Below are 18,344 nucleotides of genomic sequence, written 5' to 3'. Positions count from 1 at the left end.
TAAGAGGCTATGGGCAAAAAGTGGCCTCTTCCTTTGCCTCCCCAAAAGGGCAGACAATACCGTTGGTGCAACGTTCCCAGAGAAAGTGCTGTATCCGTGTCCATAGATTGAAGGGCATCGTCAGCATATTTACCAAAGAAGTTTTCCCCATCAATACGCCATGTCTAAAGTTTTTGCCTGAGCGAATACACATGTACTTCAGCCAAACTTGCTGGCATAGGACTGCTGCACCCACCATTTGTCTGAAAGCCATGGAGGACAGATGAATAGCTGTGTCTGATTTCTTAGGAAGGTCTCCACCTAACTGAAGTTTTTCTCTAGCTTCTTTTCGGTTAACCTCGGCTCAAAATTCTACGAAGGCTAATATGCCAGACCACTCCTGGCAGTCATACCTTCCTAAAATGGTTAGTGTATTAGATGCTCTGATAGATGTCACTGCCTAGCTGAAAAATGTTTACCAATGTTATCCAGCTGTCAAACCTTTTTGTCAGGAGCTGTACATGGAGCAGAAGGACTCCTGGGCAGCCTTTGGGCTGCCCACATGAACAAAGAATCGGACGTGGATGGCCTATCAGACACGTAGGCTAATTTTCAGGCACTTTATACTTCTTATCTAGTTGAGGAACGACAGCTGCAACAGAAGCTGGAGATTATCATAAACGCCATTCCTTCCTCCCAAATGTAATCCACATTGGAAATTGATCAAATCGATTTTCTAGCTGAATCCTTGAAATCATAAAGACAAAACACTTAGAGGTTCATTCTAAAGGGCTTATGAAAACTTCCTATGTCCTCTGGAAGAAAGTTAGCAGGGGGGGAGGCTAACAAAGACAGAAGAGCGACATAATTATACCACTGCTAAACAGAACCTGATGGATCATGAGGAATTCTCCTTCTTCCGGCTGGTCTTCTACATCGCTCCCAATATAATCTCCTCGTATAGTAATCAGAGGTATAATTTTTCTTTCTTTTCCTTTTGTTTTTACAGGCCCAAAGGACTTGTAGGAGGAGACACTGTACCAGGTGTATCAGAACACCACAGAGTATGTTGTACTGGAGCATTTGCCTCAGGAAACCTCTTGCAATAGCCATTCAACATATGATGTAAATATGTTACCAAGGAAATGGGCACATAAATTGCACCTTCATGTGAGCTATGATGTTCCTCATACGGATCATCATATGGGTAATATTCCTGGAAAGAGCATTGCGATGAGTGGTAGATTGTTGGCTATCTTCAAAAGAAAAATCTCCTTCTAGATATGTGGAAGTGTCTTTTACAGGGTCGTCATCAGTATCTTGGCCTTTGACATCAATTTGCGAGGGACTATAATCTGGCCCAAATGGTCCCTAATCACCAGACTCTTCCATCTGTAGGAGACGTACAGGAGGCAGAGGAGACACCTTACTCAGAGATGTCTAATTCAGGCGTAAAGTTACTGGAATCCCTTCCTTTGAAATCAATACTGTCTTCTTCTGTGCTATCGACGGACTCGTCGATGATGGTACGGATGAGGAGGAAAGAGTTGACTTTTTCGAAACAACCTGCGAGAGTGATGTTGGTCTTGTCATCGTCGATGTAAAAGTTCCTGGCAACAGGATCGCTGTTGATGATTTTGTCAACAAAGAGGTTGTCTGTTTCTTCATCGACGAGGAAGATGTCATCATCGTCGGAGTCAGCAACCCTGTAGTCATCACTGGCAAGGTTGGTGACATTGTACTTGAAAATCTCCCTGTCGGTGCACCACCCATTGACTAATTGACCATCAACGATGGGTCCGTAGACTTACGCTTTTTCTTGATATGGGTTCCTTAAAAGGAGTCACAGGCACTGATGAAGAAGAAGACTTTTGGTGAGAGGAAGATGGAATAGAAACTCCTTTATTCACAGACATTTCTTTCACACAGTGAGACTTTCTTTTCTAAAGATCTTTCTCATATGAGGTTGAATCCCTATTTTCACGCTTCCACCCTGTTGGGGAATAACTCTGCCCCTCGTCTAAGAATTAGAGTCAGAATGAGTCTTCTTCTTTTGAAGCCTGGCTCCACAATATTTTAAAGTTTTAGCAGAAAAGTTTCTGCAATTCTTACACTCACCAGGCTTATGGTGATGGCGTAAGCATTAAAGACATTCCTTATGGGGATCCTCAGAGAACAATCTTGGTTTCCTACAAGATTTGCAAGAACTGAAAAGCCTTTTTTTTTTAGTTCCCTCTGACATGGTGCTATTCAGGAAAAGAACTCAACATTTTTTACCTCTGAGTTGCTTGAATGGTCAAATATCTCACTTTTTAGAGATTGAAAAGGGTCAACAGATGACTGAAGCACTGTAACAGAGCACTGATCAGGGAGTCTCCCTCACACACAATGTGTGGTTAGAAATCTGAGGTATGGCGGCCCTGCAGGGGAAGAGTGCTTCACCATATGTGTTCTGATTGGTGGAAGTTTGGTTCTTTTTATAAAGCATTGTGAATTGGTTACCAATGTCACTTGGCTTTTCTATAATTTTCAATGCTTATGTTTGTCACTGCTTGTTAAAATATTACCATTGGACTCCCACCATGATGACAGGGAAGATTCAAAGCATGTGAATCTATGAAAGATTCAATACTAGAGAATGGGATTGGTCTCACACCCCTATGTGATTTCTCCTTAATGTCAAAAGGGAAGCAACATTTTTCTACAGTCAAAACAAGTACAATGAATCGCTGTGAGGTCTTCTCCATCAGTCCAAGGAGTTTGCCAATATTATTCAGCAAAGAATCTCTCAGCATTGGTTTTGGCTTGCTCCATCTGGTATGATGAAGAGAGTCTTTGGCAGGAGTATTTTTATGGCTACCTGCAGAAGCCTCTGCCTCATCATCTCCAGCATCGAAAGCTGCAGATATATCATCTTCATCATTATCATCATCTTGACTCAAGCTGCCTTCTTGGTGAGTGTAATTTTCAGCGTCTGGATCATCGCAGTCACTACCAATTGTTAGCACCCCTAAACAGAGCTGAATAGGAATTCTGCTATTGTGATTGAACTGTTGGTGAAAAAGGATGCAGAATTCGAGACTGTGTGTTGACACTGGATCACAGTGCTATGACACTGGGGTTTCTGGTGACAATTTCTGATAAATATCTTGAACCATGTCCTCCAAGGAAGAGAGAAAATTAAATGGCATCTGCGCTAACAAGACAAAATATCGAATTCAAAATATAGAATTACCAAAATACCAAAGTCAAAATATAGAATGGACGAAATATCGAATGGACAGAATATAGTGGTAAAAATATCGAATTGAAGGTAAGTCATTTAATATCGAATAGTAATTTTTATCCCTACGCTATCCAACGCTTTCCCTACTGTTGCACTCATTGGAGTGGGAATAGTAATTTTAACCCCTTCGCTATCCAACGCTTTCCTTACTGTTTCACTCTCTGGAGTGGGAATAGTAATTTTTACCTCTTCGCTATCCAACGCTTTCCCTACTGTTGCACTCACTGGAGTGGTAATAGTAAATGTTTATGTTCATTATTTCATTAATTTTAAATTACTTTTAAGACATTCAAAAAAATTCGACATTTTGACTAACTATATTTTTTAAAACTATATTTTTAAATTCGATATCTTTGTACTTGTTTGTAGACAGGAATTCGATATTTTTACATTCAATATTTTTCTTCGATACTTTGGTAATTCTATATTTGTGAATACGATATTATGTCAGTAATCCGGCATCTGCACCAGAGGCATCGAAGGCAAATGTCCCTGATCACACTGAAACCAATGTCATCTTATTGCAGGTATATCAGTTTGACGTCTATGCTTAGTTCGATTGGGCCTTTCCTCCTCTTCTGCATCCTAAGTATCCACATATAAGATATGTATGTTGGCATATTTTGTGGCTCCTTGCTTCTCTGACTGAACCTACTCATCATTAAAGAAAAATTGATTTACTCCAGATCATGTTCATCATGCTTGACATCACTCTCCTGCCTTGAGGATGCCTACTGTACGATTTTCCTCCTACGGTGGCTCTGATGAAACCATCAGGAATTCTAGAGGCACACCAGATGACAAAGGAGAAGCTGCAGGAGCAGATAACCCCAGAAAAACAGCTGTTGGAACTGGGAAATCTCAAGGTGGATGTCTAACATCTGTCATTGACTGTACGCTTGTTGATGAAGTGCTTGCGGATGGAAGGGCCATCGATGGCTGTAAATCTACCATTGTGAAGGTATCGCTCATGATTGAGCACTTCGTCAAAGAGCATGAAGGAACTATGGACAACAACATTGTACCTGATTGTACTGCAGCCATTGATGGCTGTGTCCTCAAGGAAAGGAGCAATGGCTATCAATGGTGGTGGTTTCTTCAGCAGTGTTGACTTTAATGGGTGTCCCCTCGCTGATGGCGTGGAATGTTGTCTTGCCTTTGTCCTCATTGACTTCAGCAATTCAAATGGCTATGTCATCGCCATCCGAGTCTTAGTTTTCAACAATTTTGCACCTGACTGAATTGGTACCACCTTTCTTCAGTGGCAATTCTGAACCTGGAGACAAAACCTATGGTTTTCGGAGTATGTTTCTTAGGGAGCTCATTCTCATTTTGCCTTACAACAGCTGCCAACAACTGCCTGGCCCATACCATGAGTAAATGAGGGGTAATTAAGCAAGCGAGAAAATATTTGCCTTTGACTTTTCTGTTGCTGGTTCAGATGTTCTTTCCTGAATTGCAGAGCTAGAAGCTTCAGCATTCTCTTCAAGGTTTGTCAAACCAACCTTTGCTCCCTGCCCTTAAATGTCTAAGTGGAGAAAGTCTTTCAATTGTTAAATTTTTTAGGGTTGTTACCATGGTGCAAGCAGTGAAGGCACTTGATATTCAAATTATCTATGTAGATTTTTCTTTTTCCACAAGCATTACAAGCCTTAAACATAGATTTCGTCTCAGAAGCCCCTTCCATCGTAAAAGTGCTGGCTTGTGAATTTTATGAGAAGAGAAAACAAAACTGGAATTCTAGGTTGAAAATACACTGGAAATGCTCAAACAGAGGACCTTGACATTTCATATCATAACACACTGACTGGACAAGATCTAAGCAACCAACACAATAACTTGCGTCCCCTTAGCACAGAAGGATAGGCTTTCCCTTCCACTGAAGTGATCTGAGCAGCTACCAATACCAAGTCCTATGCAAATGTACTTTTTGGCATTAAAAGTGAGGCTAAGGGTGACATGTTTAATGGTAGATTAGACAGCTCGCTTTGGCTGCTCTCCAGGAGGCTACGGGAACAGCCACCGTTCTCATGTGAGGTGAGTCATTAGGAGCTGGCTCTGGACTAGCATCATCTGGAATGATGTAAGCGTCCTGGTCACCCTCTTTGATGGAGGAGCGTTTACATGATTAATCAATTGGCTCATCACGAGCATCATGTACTCTTTCTCCTCTCCTGATCAGAACCCAATGTTTTGCTGGTGTGGGAGCTGCGGAGGACGCATAAAGAAAGGAACTGACATCAGCAAGGAGGAGCGGGGCTTCTAGACTGCTCACCCCACCACCTCCACCGTGGAGGCACAGGGTGCCACCTATCAGTTCACAGGAGCACTGCCATAAAATATTCCAGATCCAGTCTGGCACCTGGGGATATTCTAAAGGTGATTAATCTGCCATTAGAAGTATCCTTTACTAATAACGTTTTACAAAGAGAAAAAACACCTGTTTGCCAAACATCTCAAGAGACCCAACACTGCATGCTGTTAACTTATTCTGGCCATACTCTCTGTCAGAATGGTCCTGATTCGTCCATTGTGGAAGGATTGGGGAGTCCAATGCCATCTAGCCCTCTACTCACCTTAAGGATGGGAAGGGTGTCCTGGCTTGCCTGGAAGACTGCACGGTTGCAAAGACCAGCGACACGGGCCAGGGCCACCCAAGTTGCAGAGGTCTTATCGAAGGAAGCGCCTAGAGGAGAAACATTGCTAGAGTGAGATTTTACCAAAATGAAAATTGTAAATTACAATAGATTAGATCAAGGAAGTCACTTTATTTTTTACTTCCGAACTTTTCAATATTTTGAATAAAAGGAAAGATGGTGCATCATATTCACTATAATGCCACACCAACAATGTTTGACACACAGTAGGAAAAATAGAACACAGCCAGCAAAAGCTGTTCAGTTATCTGTGGAGAAACCCTTCACAAAGCCTCTCTAATACCGTTATCAAGAACATCACCGCTTACGATCATTGCAAGAGGTTACCTTTTTTAACGGAAATACAACATGAACATGAGCAGTGCTCGCTCAGAAGCCACTGGACATGAAGGGAGCAGCGGGAACAGCAAACAACAAGCATTGGCAAAGCCAATCAGTCTTGCAGGCCAAATTGGCTTTGCTAGTGCCTGCTGAAACTCGCTGACAATAATTTTGCCAATGCTTATTTTATGTGCAATTAATGGCAAAGGTATTAGCTCGGGGGGGTCTTTTTGAAATGACATTTTCTATTTTTTATGTATTGGGTTACCATTCCAAGGTTGCTTAAAGTTGCATCTAGACAATACATACAACCTGAAAACATCACTTCGCACTACATCACACTTCCTGCATTAAGGACATCCTGGTGTTACTACTCACACTTGTGTACCAACCCAATGGGAGCTAACTTCTACAAGTTCCCACAAGGAACAAGAGTCCGAAGTCTGGTGGAGTTGGGCCAGGGGGCGCAAGAGGAGCCACTATGAATGAAGTGCATTTTAATAAGATGGAACCCAAGGTATGTGCTGAAAGAGGGTTTTAGGGACACTTTAATACTAAAAATCCCTCCAAATACCCCTGGGAGTATGGGTGGCCAACATCAGCCCCCCCACAGGAGCCCCATCCCAGTTTACATAAATGGGGCACTGGGGGGTGTGCCTGGTGTTTGATTCTTTTTTTTTTAAACACATTTTATTGGGCTTTTCGTTTTGCTCTGGTAGACATAGAACATGGCAGGGCATCATACTAGAATCAATAAGACACTAACAACAACAAAAATGAGTGAAGTATACAAAGCAACACAACTTTACAAAACACTAGCAAGCCTGCTCATGTGGTATAACTCATATGAATGGAGGAAGCGTGGTCCCAGAGTCCGGGAGCACTGGTCGCCAGTTCACGCGCCGCCTGTAAGGGGATTCCAACAAGAGCTGGGGCCGTGTGATGGGTTCTTCGAGGCAGGATCACGTATAGCAATCACATCATAGAGCTTTGAAATCTGTATAAAGGAGTATACAGTAATCTTTAGGGTTATCGTTGAATAAAACAATCACTTTGTTCCATAAGGACGCAATTGGGCGCCTTCAGAGTCTGTGCGCCTCCTCACATCTTGGGGCTAAGGATTCTACTTCCACCTCATTGTAATTGAGAGCCTAGCCATAAGAAGGGCCAAATCTAGAAATATGCTTCTTGCCTTAATAGATTTTGGGTGTTTATAAAGTACCAAATTGCAGCATTCTAAGCAGTTTAATTTGCAATTGCTAGTGGTTTACAAGAGTATCATGCACACCTCACTAAAGAAAGTCTGTGCCTTTGGGCAATCCCAAAACGTGTGTATTATGTCCGCATTAGAAGTGTGGCAGCGTGAGCAGTCGAAAGTGGTAGTAGAGTAAATTTTGCTGAACCGTGCCAGGGTCAGGTAAACTTGATACAGAACATTGTGTTGAATGCACTGGAATATTGCATTGCAGGAGACTATGTGTGGATGTGAGAACATTCTGTCCCAGTTAAAGAGTGGTCAGTATCTGTTTCCCACTTATGGCAAAGTGTACCTTTAGGGGCCATGGACTGATCTAGATTGGCTCTAACCAACCAAAAGATGAGTCTCCGGCCAGACCCAATGATGAACGGTGCTTGAAGCAGACGGTGCGTGGAATGTGCAGTGTCAGTAATGACACAGAGGCTCCCCAGCTCTACAACAAGTCCTCTGTTATGAATTGTCCCACTGGTAGACCAGTTTGCTCCATCAGTGTGTCAAAGGTAATTAGAATTTCAACATGGAACAAGACATCTGTGCAGCACATCCCAGAGTTCTTCCATACACCTGCAGTGCAAATCCCAGTGGTTCATCGGAAACTGCGTGTACTTTTCAGGAGAATCTCCAAAGCATACGGTGTGGCATTGGGAGAAACCTCTATGGCTGTAAAATAGCTAGTGAGGGCAACAATATGCTTGAGGCTTCAGACAGGCTGATTTAGGGATGAGAAGCTCTCGGACAATAGTTTGAGCGCCCCGTTCGCCGCTCCAGCCCACTTTGGACAAGCTGTCGGCATCCTGCAAGCAAGCAAGCCACTGGAGCTGTGTCCCCAAGTAATAATGCTCAAAGACCAGGACTCCCTGTTCCTTGAGAAGTCGCACTTTGGTCAAGGCAACTCTATGCCGCTCTTTGTTCCAGATCAAGTACTCCAGCATTGTGTTCCATGTATAAAATAGGGATGTACGTTGTTACAATGCATGCTTTTACCACGCATGCTTTTACAACGCAGGTTTTTCAACGCAAGTCGTTACAACGACTTGCGTTGGGGGGTGCTGGATAGTGAATAGTTGAATTTACTATTCAAACTCCAGTCCCCGTGGATAGTAGGGAAGGTGTTGGATAGTAAATTAAACTATTACCTATCCTAGAGCGCCCCCCAGCGCAATTCGTTGTAATGACTTGCGTTGAAAAACCTGCGTTCTAAAGGCACTGCGTGGTAAAAGTTGCCTCGTAAAGGATGTTTGCCATTAAATAGGCAGCTGGTCTCAAATAGTACCCAAATAATAAATAAGCATGGGTAACATAATCATTTTAGCAAGGGCAACTCGGGCCTGTACTGTGAGGAAGAGGGATTGGCAGAACATGATTTGTGCTTAAAGGGGATACACCACCGGCATTAAATTCCCGCCCAGTAAATCTTTACTGGAATGATGTATTAATGCCAAGGAATCGGAAGGTGGAGGGCTCCAACATTATCTGGTGAGTATTCACTGCTTTGTCATGCATAGTCCAGGCAGGGCTCAGTGCGAACAGGTGCGATTTTGCCCAGTGAACCCACAGGCCTGAAGCGGTTTCCTAGGGCACTCATGATATGTGCCACCACATCCACCGACTATATTTGATCTATGAAATAGGTCATCTGCTTAGGAGGGAATAGAGGGCAAGTCAGCACTGCTTGGAATGCCTCAGTCTCTTCCCGACAATCAGAGGCAGAGAGCCAAAAGCTCAGTCACCCGTGCAAATAGCAATGGGCAATGGGTAAAGGACACCCCTGGGGTGTGACTACTTTTACGGGGAATGAGTCGGAAATAAGTCGGCCAATTCTGATCCTGGTCAGTGGCTCAGAGTAGAGTGGCCTAATCAGTCTCAGCATCCTGCAGCCCACTCCCACCCTGCGTAGCACAGCAAACATATATTCCCAGTCAAGCATGTTGAGGGCTTTTCTAAATCTGGGACTAGGCAAGCAGAGTGGGGCAGTGCTGAGGCTCCTTCACTACCAACCTTTACAACCTGCATATGTTGAGAGACATCAATCTGCAAGGTAAAAAGCCGTACTGGTCAGGTGGACCACATCAGGCATGACCCCCACTAGTCTCATTGCTAAAATCTTGCTTAGAAGCTCGTAATCACTGTCTAACATGGCCAGGGTTCTGTAAGACATGACCTCCAGTGGGTCACACCCCGGGTTAGGGAGGGAAACAGTGGTCATGGCTGAGATCTTCTCTCTAGGGGCCAGATGAGGTAAACTACATTTACTGATTCTAAAATCCTGAATTTTACTGATTCGGTATTTTAGAATCAGTAAATGCTATGTAGGTAATAAATCGGTAAGTATTACTGAATCGGTACGATTCGGTATTTGCCGAATCAGTTAATACCGATTCGGTAATTCCCATTCATTCCTATGGGCCTGGAGGCCATGAGGCACACATTTAAGGGTGGCAGGGTGTCACTGTGACACCCTGTTGCACCCCTGAATAGCGCATGGGTGCACACGTGGCACACATACATGCCCTAAGGGCTTGTATATCTGCCACATGGCACTGTTATTAATTGCTAAATTTTGCTTTTTTAAAGGGTTTTCGAAATTTACCACCAACTTGTAGTTGGTGGTAAATAACGAATCCTGAAATGGGAAAATTACTCATTTGAGTGCTCCCTACATTTCAGGATTCGGTAATTTACCGATTCCTTAAATTACCGATTCGGTAAATTACCGAATCCTGAAATGTGGCCCCTACATCTGAAATGCCCAATACCGGTCGGTAACGCCCAAAATTCGTTAATTTCGGCTGTTACCGACCGGTATTGGGCCACCTACATCTGGCCCTAAGTGACTCAACTGGTAAAGGCACACTAAAGGTGGATTTATACTTCAGGGTCCCACGGCGGGTTTTGCACCCAATGTAGATGGTCTTCAAGCGAATCTAAAGGGTACCACTCCCAGTCGCAGGCTCATTTTGTTCTTATGTGCTCCAGTCTCAGGCATCCATGTGTTCTATGAAGAAATATAAGCATTGATTTGCTATGACCTTCAGCTTTGCAGGTGTTTCGCCTCTGCTATACCTCTTGGGACTCCCTAAACTCTGTGCACACTATACGTTACTTTGGTATGGTATATACAGAGCCAGCTTCCTACAGCAGGAAACACTAAGGAGTTCTCAAGAGCAATGCCCCTCAGTTTATTTTTGCCAATCAAAAACAAAGCCCGTCACTGCTACAATGGTGTAATCCAGAAAGATCAAAACAGGTGTATTTTCAAAGGTTATATGGTTCATTTGTCTCGCTGCTTGCAGTACTACATCTTTGTCCCAGAAGTTTAATAGTCTAGCTGGGTTTGGCTTGGGGGAAGTTCCAGGTGGCGGGCGTCATGCGTGCACCTGATGACCTCATTAGAGAAGAGAGAAGAAATACCTGTAGGCCCATCATGAGTTGAGACCAACTTTCGATAAAGGTGATAGAATCTGTTCCCTCTGCTTCCTCCAGTAGACCAACAATGCAAACTTTGTTATGTTAAGATCATCCACTCTACCCTATAGAAAGAGGACCTTCATTGAGAGGTTATTGATCTGTTTAGCGAGGTCAGCTGTCTGCGATGGAGGTCCTGTATGGCTGTTCAGTGTCTTTGACACTGTCCAACAGCTTGGAGTGGTCATCACTCAGGATTCTCAGATCAGCAGGCCCTGCATCGACCTTGCCCACCACGGCCAGCCTGTTTTCAGCAATCGCATGTAGGATCATGTCCTGTTTTTCTGCCTAGGATCTACTCTCAATCAGGTTTCCCATGGAGGACACCACTGAGCTGCAGGATGTCCCCTTGGGATGGACTGCCATCCTGACAGGGACGGCAGGTGTGTAACAGATGTCATGGTTTCATGTCTCCCCATCATGAGCAGTGTACCGACTCATTGTAGAGCATCCCTTTGTTGCTCTTGTGGTTTTAGAGTACTGGATGAAGCGTGGTCAGACTATGCCAGCGATGTTCAGGGTACGCCAATGTGGTCCGAAGGATAGAGACCTCTTCTTACCACCAATCCAGAAATGCAGGTGGGTCTGACAAGAGATGCACAAGCACTCTCTTCCCACACAAGGTTGCTGTGAATATGGGCTGTAGATTTAAATTTGAGTTGTTCTAATGGGGGTCAGAGGACAGGGGTAGAATAACAACTGGGGCATCAGTCACCCACTTCTGTGACTCCAATCAGGGTTGTCTGCTGTGCGAGATTAAGTAGTCCTAGTACAGTGTAGGTCCAGGGGTTACTGGAACAATTAATGTATCATGGTAACATGTATGACAAGACCACCTCTGAGTCACCGCGCACCCTGTGCCATAAGACGAAAAGGCCGACTAGGAAGGCTCACATTGCCTCACCACCACCCTGGAGCGGCGAGGAGGCACAAGCAGTCCCCAGCGCATGTAGCGCCCAGTGTTCAGTCCGAACCACATCACGCCACCACCAACAAGGTCTCTAAATACATGCCAACATTTTGGAAGAGGAAAGTGGGAGACTTGAACAAAAAAATTAGGGAGAATGTTTTTCACCTATTACCTTTTAGTGAAGCAGAGGCAATTTCAGGCGGGAGGTAGGTAAAATAAAGCCATCATCATCAATATCAAAATGTATTGTTTAGTTTATTAAAACCATAACAATCATTTATTGCAATAAAACATAAAACACGATAAAAAGAATTTGTTGCCAAGAGAAGATTAACAATGTTAAAACCATGAAGCTGATAGTGGTTAAAGCAGCCAGCTTCATTATCAGCAATAACGAAAGCTTTAAACGGGGGAATTAAGAGCGTCATCTCAGATTGGTTCCTTTTTTGAGTTTCTCTAAATCAGATCCTTGTGGCGAGAAGGATGATATGGTTATTTGATTAGCCAGTCTAGTGGTTCTGTCCTTCCGAATGGCTCGTGCAGTCAGAAATAATAATCTCAACTCTAAGGAAATGTGACTCGCCTCTCTAGTTTATTTCTTGATTGCCCGTAAAAAGAGCAAGGCAGGCTCAATTTAAGACCTAGAAAAATAATATCAGAGGGCCCGATTCACAGAACTAACTTAAGACAAAATCCTAAACTTACTACCATTTTCGTATTCACAGAAGACACTTACTCATTTCGGTATTCACCGAAGTTAGGAGTCCTGACTTTAGGACTCCTAAATGCCTTCTGTGAATACCGAAAGTCTTAAACTTAGGATTTTTCTCAGTTTAGGAGTCCTAAAGTTAGGTCTTCTGCCTCTTACATTGAGTTTCGCAAAGCGCTGAAGACCCTACTTTTCTCACAAGTCTTCCCGCTCTAGCGCCCTCCACCTGTCCTCCTGGGTATGCATCCTTAGCGCCAAGGAAGCGCCTGGTAATCGTGCGCTTAATAAATATTTTAACTTCACTTCTAAAAGGCAAGTATTAGGTAGGGATTCAGGCTTTCATGAGCAATCAAGGTGGTAATAGCCTTGTCTTATCTGCTGTTCACTTTATACATGGTTTTGTTTTAGGGGCATAGATTCCTTGTTCTCCCCTTCATTCTTTTTTCTTGTGGGCTTCTCTAAATCAGGGATGCTGCGCTGCCCGACGTCAAAGGAAAGGGATTGTGCCCTATCTCATAGGTACAGCTCATTCATGCCCTTTCCTTTTGACGTAGGGCAGCGCTGCAGGAAGGCTTGCGGCACAGCCCTGTGCCAAGATTAAATAAATGAGACCCTTGGTGTCTGGGATAAAGCAGTTAAAGCTCTGCAAGTATTTGTTTCCGGTTGTTGCATCTAGTCCAGTCATCCCTGATTTAGAGAAGCCCACTCAAGCCATCTAGACCAGCAGGAGAGACCAAAATAACCTACTCCTGTCCTGGTAAAGTAAAGTTCTATATTATCTAACAGCATAAAGATTTTCTTTGTTTCAATAAAATAATCTAGGAAAAAGCACGACTAAGTAGCTCCTTGGATTCCATCCTTGTCTGTACTCCTCAAGTGGTTAAATGGGAGGGTCCAATACCAATCAGTGCCTAAGAACACCATCCGCTTTTAGAACCTTGCGTGAACCTGGCAGAGTTTCACAAAGTGCAATCTATCCTCTCCCCAGCCACGAGTCCTGCATAATTAATGACCATGAACAGCTGCCAAGTACTGAAATATTCATAATGTACAGCAACTATGAGGAACCATTTGTCAACGCAAGTGAAGAAGAGCTGTAACTGATAGGTTTGAACCTCAATGCACCTTCTACAAATTACCCAGGACTTCCTTCTCCTCCTGTGTGGTGGTTAAACATTCCTTACATCTCTGTCGTCTCTGTGCTCTACTCTCCGTCCTCTAGACCTTTTTAGATTGCTTCCATCCACTTCTGATCCATTTCAACCTCAGTGCCCCTGCCACAAATCACCCAGGACTTCCTTCTCCTACTGTGTGATGCTTGCATGTTTCTTACCATCTCTGTAGTTTCTGCTCTACACTTCCTCCCCCAGACCTTTTCTTTTAGTAACAGCTCCACCACTTTTTACACTGCAAATAAGGCCTCCATCATTCGGTGATTTATGGGCCTTTGTTCACTTGCAATCATGAAGATGCCGCTCTAGGGGGCAGGGAGAACTTTGGGCGATGCAGGCCAGTGGCAAAGCGGTATTAAAGAGAGAGCATCATTATGTCCCCACCTAGGTCAGGAGTCTAGATGTGGAACACAGAACTCTGCGAGAGTCCTCACCAGACCTCACCTGTTCTGCCCAGGGGGCGCGGCAGTGTCTGCTCCTGCCACCTCCATTCCCTATTGGTGTCCACCCAGAACCAGATCAGGTCTCCACAGAGTCACTCCTTCTTGGAGCCCCAGCCCTCCTAATCTCCAGCGATCCTAAGGCAGACAAAACCTACTGGATCTCTGGCTCCAGCCTGTGATCAATCCACATTGGAAAAGGGCACCCTCTGCAGGGTATCCAGCACCTTGACGGAAGAGACTAATAGTCCGCTCTACCACTGGGTTTCTTAGTATTTTGCCAGACTATTGCACCTGAGCGGGATCTCACAGCTGAAGGAGCTCGGAAAGTCGCGTTCTGATCGTTGGCCATATTCACCTCTGATTCCACATCCATCCTCTCCCTCGCCTCACGTAAGTCATCTTTCCCTCAATCTTACCCTGAACTTCTAGTGTCTCTCCTCTGATTTGCTCTCTTAGCTGTCTGATGTGTTCTTCCATTACACCCACACCTGATGTGTGCTGCCTCTTCTGTTATTCCCACTGCACCAAGCCAACCTCATGCCTAACTTCATTTTCAGTGGTTGCTGTTGGTTGTTTATGAGCCAAGAGGGGCTACAGTCAATCGATTAAGGATTTATAAAGCGCGGTAAATCAACTGTGAGGGTCTCAGGCTTGGCCTGACTACATCAAGCACATGCCGACACCCGCAATCTAATGACCGAGTGCAGTTACGGGTCTGCAGTTGCCACCCATCCCAGGCATAGGGTGTGGTTCTCGCAGGCCACTGCCCTTTTTGCTGAGCTCTGCTCTCAACACACATTTGTGACGAGGAGTGAAGGGCCCGCACATAGCCCTGGCTGCTTCCGGGTGGTGGGGCAGCAGTGCCTCCTTTTCCAGATTCTTAGTTGGGTATGGACTCAGCGGGATTGCATTGGTGGCAAAGCCGCCCGACTCTAAAATTGGACGCTCTGTGTGCTTGTAAGCATGCATGAGTGTACAGTAGCAGTAAACAAGATGGCAGTTGCCCAACTCTAGAATAACTGTGCACGGTATTTGGACCAAATATTGGAAACACAAACATCGTGGGACAGAATATTGTGTCAAAAATATAGAGGACAAGTATAGCGTGTAAGTCATTTTCTATGGGAAGGAAAGGTTTACTATATATAACTCCACATATATGTGCCTAGATGAGATTATATATATATATATATATATATATATATATATATATATATATATATGAATAGTAAATGTATACTTACCTATTTGCACTTACCCGCTCGATATTCTTGTCCTTGATATTTTTGAAATGATAATCTGTTCACATGATATTTCTGTTTCTGATATTCTGTCACTGAGCCCTGTGTGCGCAGATGGTCATTGAGTGAGAGTGAAGATCAGATGCAGACCAGTAAGATGGCTGCCTGAATCTAACCTTCATAAGCAGTGCAATGCTGGGCCCGCAGGCCACTGCTCCTCTCCCTTGTGCATGAGGGCCATCAAAGAGCGGACCAGCTCTTAGAAACAACCTAGGTGGAGCCTACAGCCTCAAGTCGATATAGTTGGCATGTGAGAGCTGGCTCACATATGTCCTGGAGAAAGGCCCCTGTGTGAAGGTGCACCTTCTTGCTCCATTCTCGCTGCACGTACTGTTTGACAACTGGCTGACATGAGAGGCTGAACTACATGTGACTGCACGGGGTGATTTTGCCCCTTTTGGGTTCATCATAAATCGCAGGGGCTCACAAATGTGCCTGCTCCCGCAATGCTGTATATGCACCATGTGGGAGGAGAAACTGGCAACCCTCTACCCCCCTCAGAGAATTGGAAGATCCGGCGACAGCAGCTCCCCGCTGGCTTGATTGGCTGGACAGCTTGACAAATTACATCAGAGCTACAAAGGAACATGATGGCATTATGAAACATTCCTGCTGCACCACTATACAGAAAAAGGAGAGGTTGAAGTTGTTCAACAACTTTCAAAACATGGGACGTGGGGTCGGAGAAGGCTAATGAAATGGTGGTTGTGGCTTTTGAGGCCCATTTTAGCTCTAAGGTCAACCCAGAGATTGAGTGTTTCAAACTCCATCAGGCCAGTCAACATGAACTCGAAACCATTGGTGGAATTTACGCACTGCTGCAAGAACTCACCCCGACATGCACCAACATCAACCCTCAAAAGGTGCTCAAATAATACAGGGTTGCTGATCATCTGCTCCCGGAAAGAGGATACTGCGTGAACCAGGAATGTCACTGGATGATATCCTGATATGAGGCCGTTCTCACAAAGTCCACAACAGAAGAGCATTTATGTGGATGGTGCACATCTACATAAACGAGGAGCCAGATGAATAGAAGCGTATGAAGTCTAAGTTGGCTATGGTCATAAGGGGCGCAAGAAGATCCAAGAAAGGATCAGGTGAGCGATAATCCTGCAGATATTGTGGCGCTAACACGCATCCAATGGAGCAATGCAACACCCTTTGACAAAACATGTAGAAATTTTGCCCAGAGTAATCAATTTGCAAGGGTAAGCTGGGGAAGTCGGAGAGACCCCACAGGACAGGCTTTGACAAGGTCCAGTCAGTGTCAGTAAGCGACAAGGATTTAAGCAGTATGCTAAGCCTGGACATTGTGGCTGGAGACTATGTAAAAGGGGAGGATGATGACAAAGGCGAGGAAGTTTTCATCATATCATCAAACAATCAACCAAATCATGAGCGGCTAGGCCTATCTGTGAGATCAAGATGCTGGACCAAGCATTCACGCCCCTCATTGGCATGGAGGCATCAGCCATGGGCTCAGATCAGTTCGAGAGGTTCATTCCTCCACCCCCTTTCTGTAATTAGTTCGCTGGACATTGGATTAACCATGGAAAGATCATGCTTCCATAGCCGGCGAGGTTGAATACTTCACACACGCCCTTGATAAGACCATGCAAAGTGGGGCTGAGCAACGGGTAAATGTGGAGGTTGTGATCCATCAGTTTCTGCAAGTGTTTTGCCAAATCCCAAGCAGTACCAACAGGTGCCCCCAGCGGTCCTTATGTTTGGGCAACATGTGGGGGTCATGCTGTCACAGACCCCTCATGGGTGCCCATCCCTCAAAATGCATCAGAGATACAGCAAAGAAGGATGAACCATAAAGGCCTAGCCAGTAACAGGAGGCGGGCCAAGACTCTGGCCCTGGAGTTGGGAGACTTGGTCTTGATCAAGGACAGGAATCCAGGTAAAAGGTTCTGCACTCCATTTGAGTAGCAACTGTTGAGAATTGTTGCCTTAAAGTGGATGATGGGCACAGCAAAAAGGTGTGATTTGTTAGAGAGCTGCAGCACATCAGGATTCAAGACACTAAGGCCTGGATCCCACAGACTGCTGGGAAAGGAAAGGCCAAGGTGGGATGAAGCATGAAATGACTTCCATGTGTTGAGATGGGACCATCCAGAATAACCCTGAATAACCGAACTGGAGTCAAGCTCAATGCCTGAAGAAAATGAGAGGGGTGAGAGAGCGACTGAAGACCCATGTCCTACCGACACTCAGGAAACCCCCTCCCAAGCGGGCTGAGGAAAGGATCATTACGATCTTCACCAAATGCCACCATCATCGATGAGGTCATAACATCATGCATGGTAATGTGGTGGGGACAGAACCTGTTTATGATATAAAAGTTTTTTTGGTTTGAAATACTGTTTGGGGAAAGGTTGGTAAGAGATTTAGTGTATGGGCCAAGAGGGTGTGGCCTGACTGCATCAGGCGCGTGCTGACAGTCAGGCTCATCCTGAACCTCCATCTTATCAAATACACACATACGGTAATTCGCAAAATGGATTTTGCCTTGAACACAGTAAAGCACCACATATGCTCCTTGCCCACTCTCTCTCGCCTATACAAAGCAAAATACTTGCATCATTCATAACCCATATGTATAAAGTGAATGAAGGACCCCACTGGAAAGACTTGGCTGAAATTTTTAAACAGTAAAGGCTGACAAGCAACTTCCCCACAGATAATAAGTAAATGAACGTTTCCCCCCTACTAAAATAGGTTGCCTGCACCACTAGCAGACTAGTTCTTCCCAGTCCAGAGAAATTACCATAGTCAGTGTCATAAAACCGAGGCACACTTGATATGGCCCTCGAGATGGTAGAGACCTTGATGGG

At 44.6% G+C, this 18,344-nt stretch overlaps 1 protein-coding gene across 1 annotated transcript in view; it reads right to left on the bottom strand.

Moving 5' to 3' along the window:
• LOC147699073 (sodium/potassium-transporting ATPase subunit alpha-1-like) overlaps positions 1-18,344 on the bottom strand; it is a 244,865-nt gene that overhangs the window by 61,319 nt on the left and 165,202 nt on the right. The window contains exon 10 of the mRNA XM_086935650.1: positions 5,842-5,951. Coding sequence (XP_086791776.1) covers positions 5,842-5,951 — 110 coding nt within the window. The remainder of the gene's footprint in view (positions 1-5,841; positions 5,952-18,344) is intronic.

This window comes from Lissotriton vulgaris, chromosome 8 (assembly GCF_964263255.1).
Source record: "Lissotriton vulgaris chromosome 8, aLisVul1.2, whole genome shotgun sequence".
Classification (NCBI taxonomy): domain Eukaryota; kingdom Metazoa; phylum Chordata; class Amphibia; order Caudata; family Salamandridae; genus Lissotriton; species Lissotriton vulgaris.
Note: the sequence above shows the minus strand (reverse complement) of the source record. Positions and strands in the feature narration are given on the sequence as shown.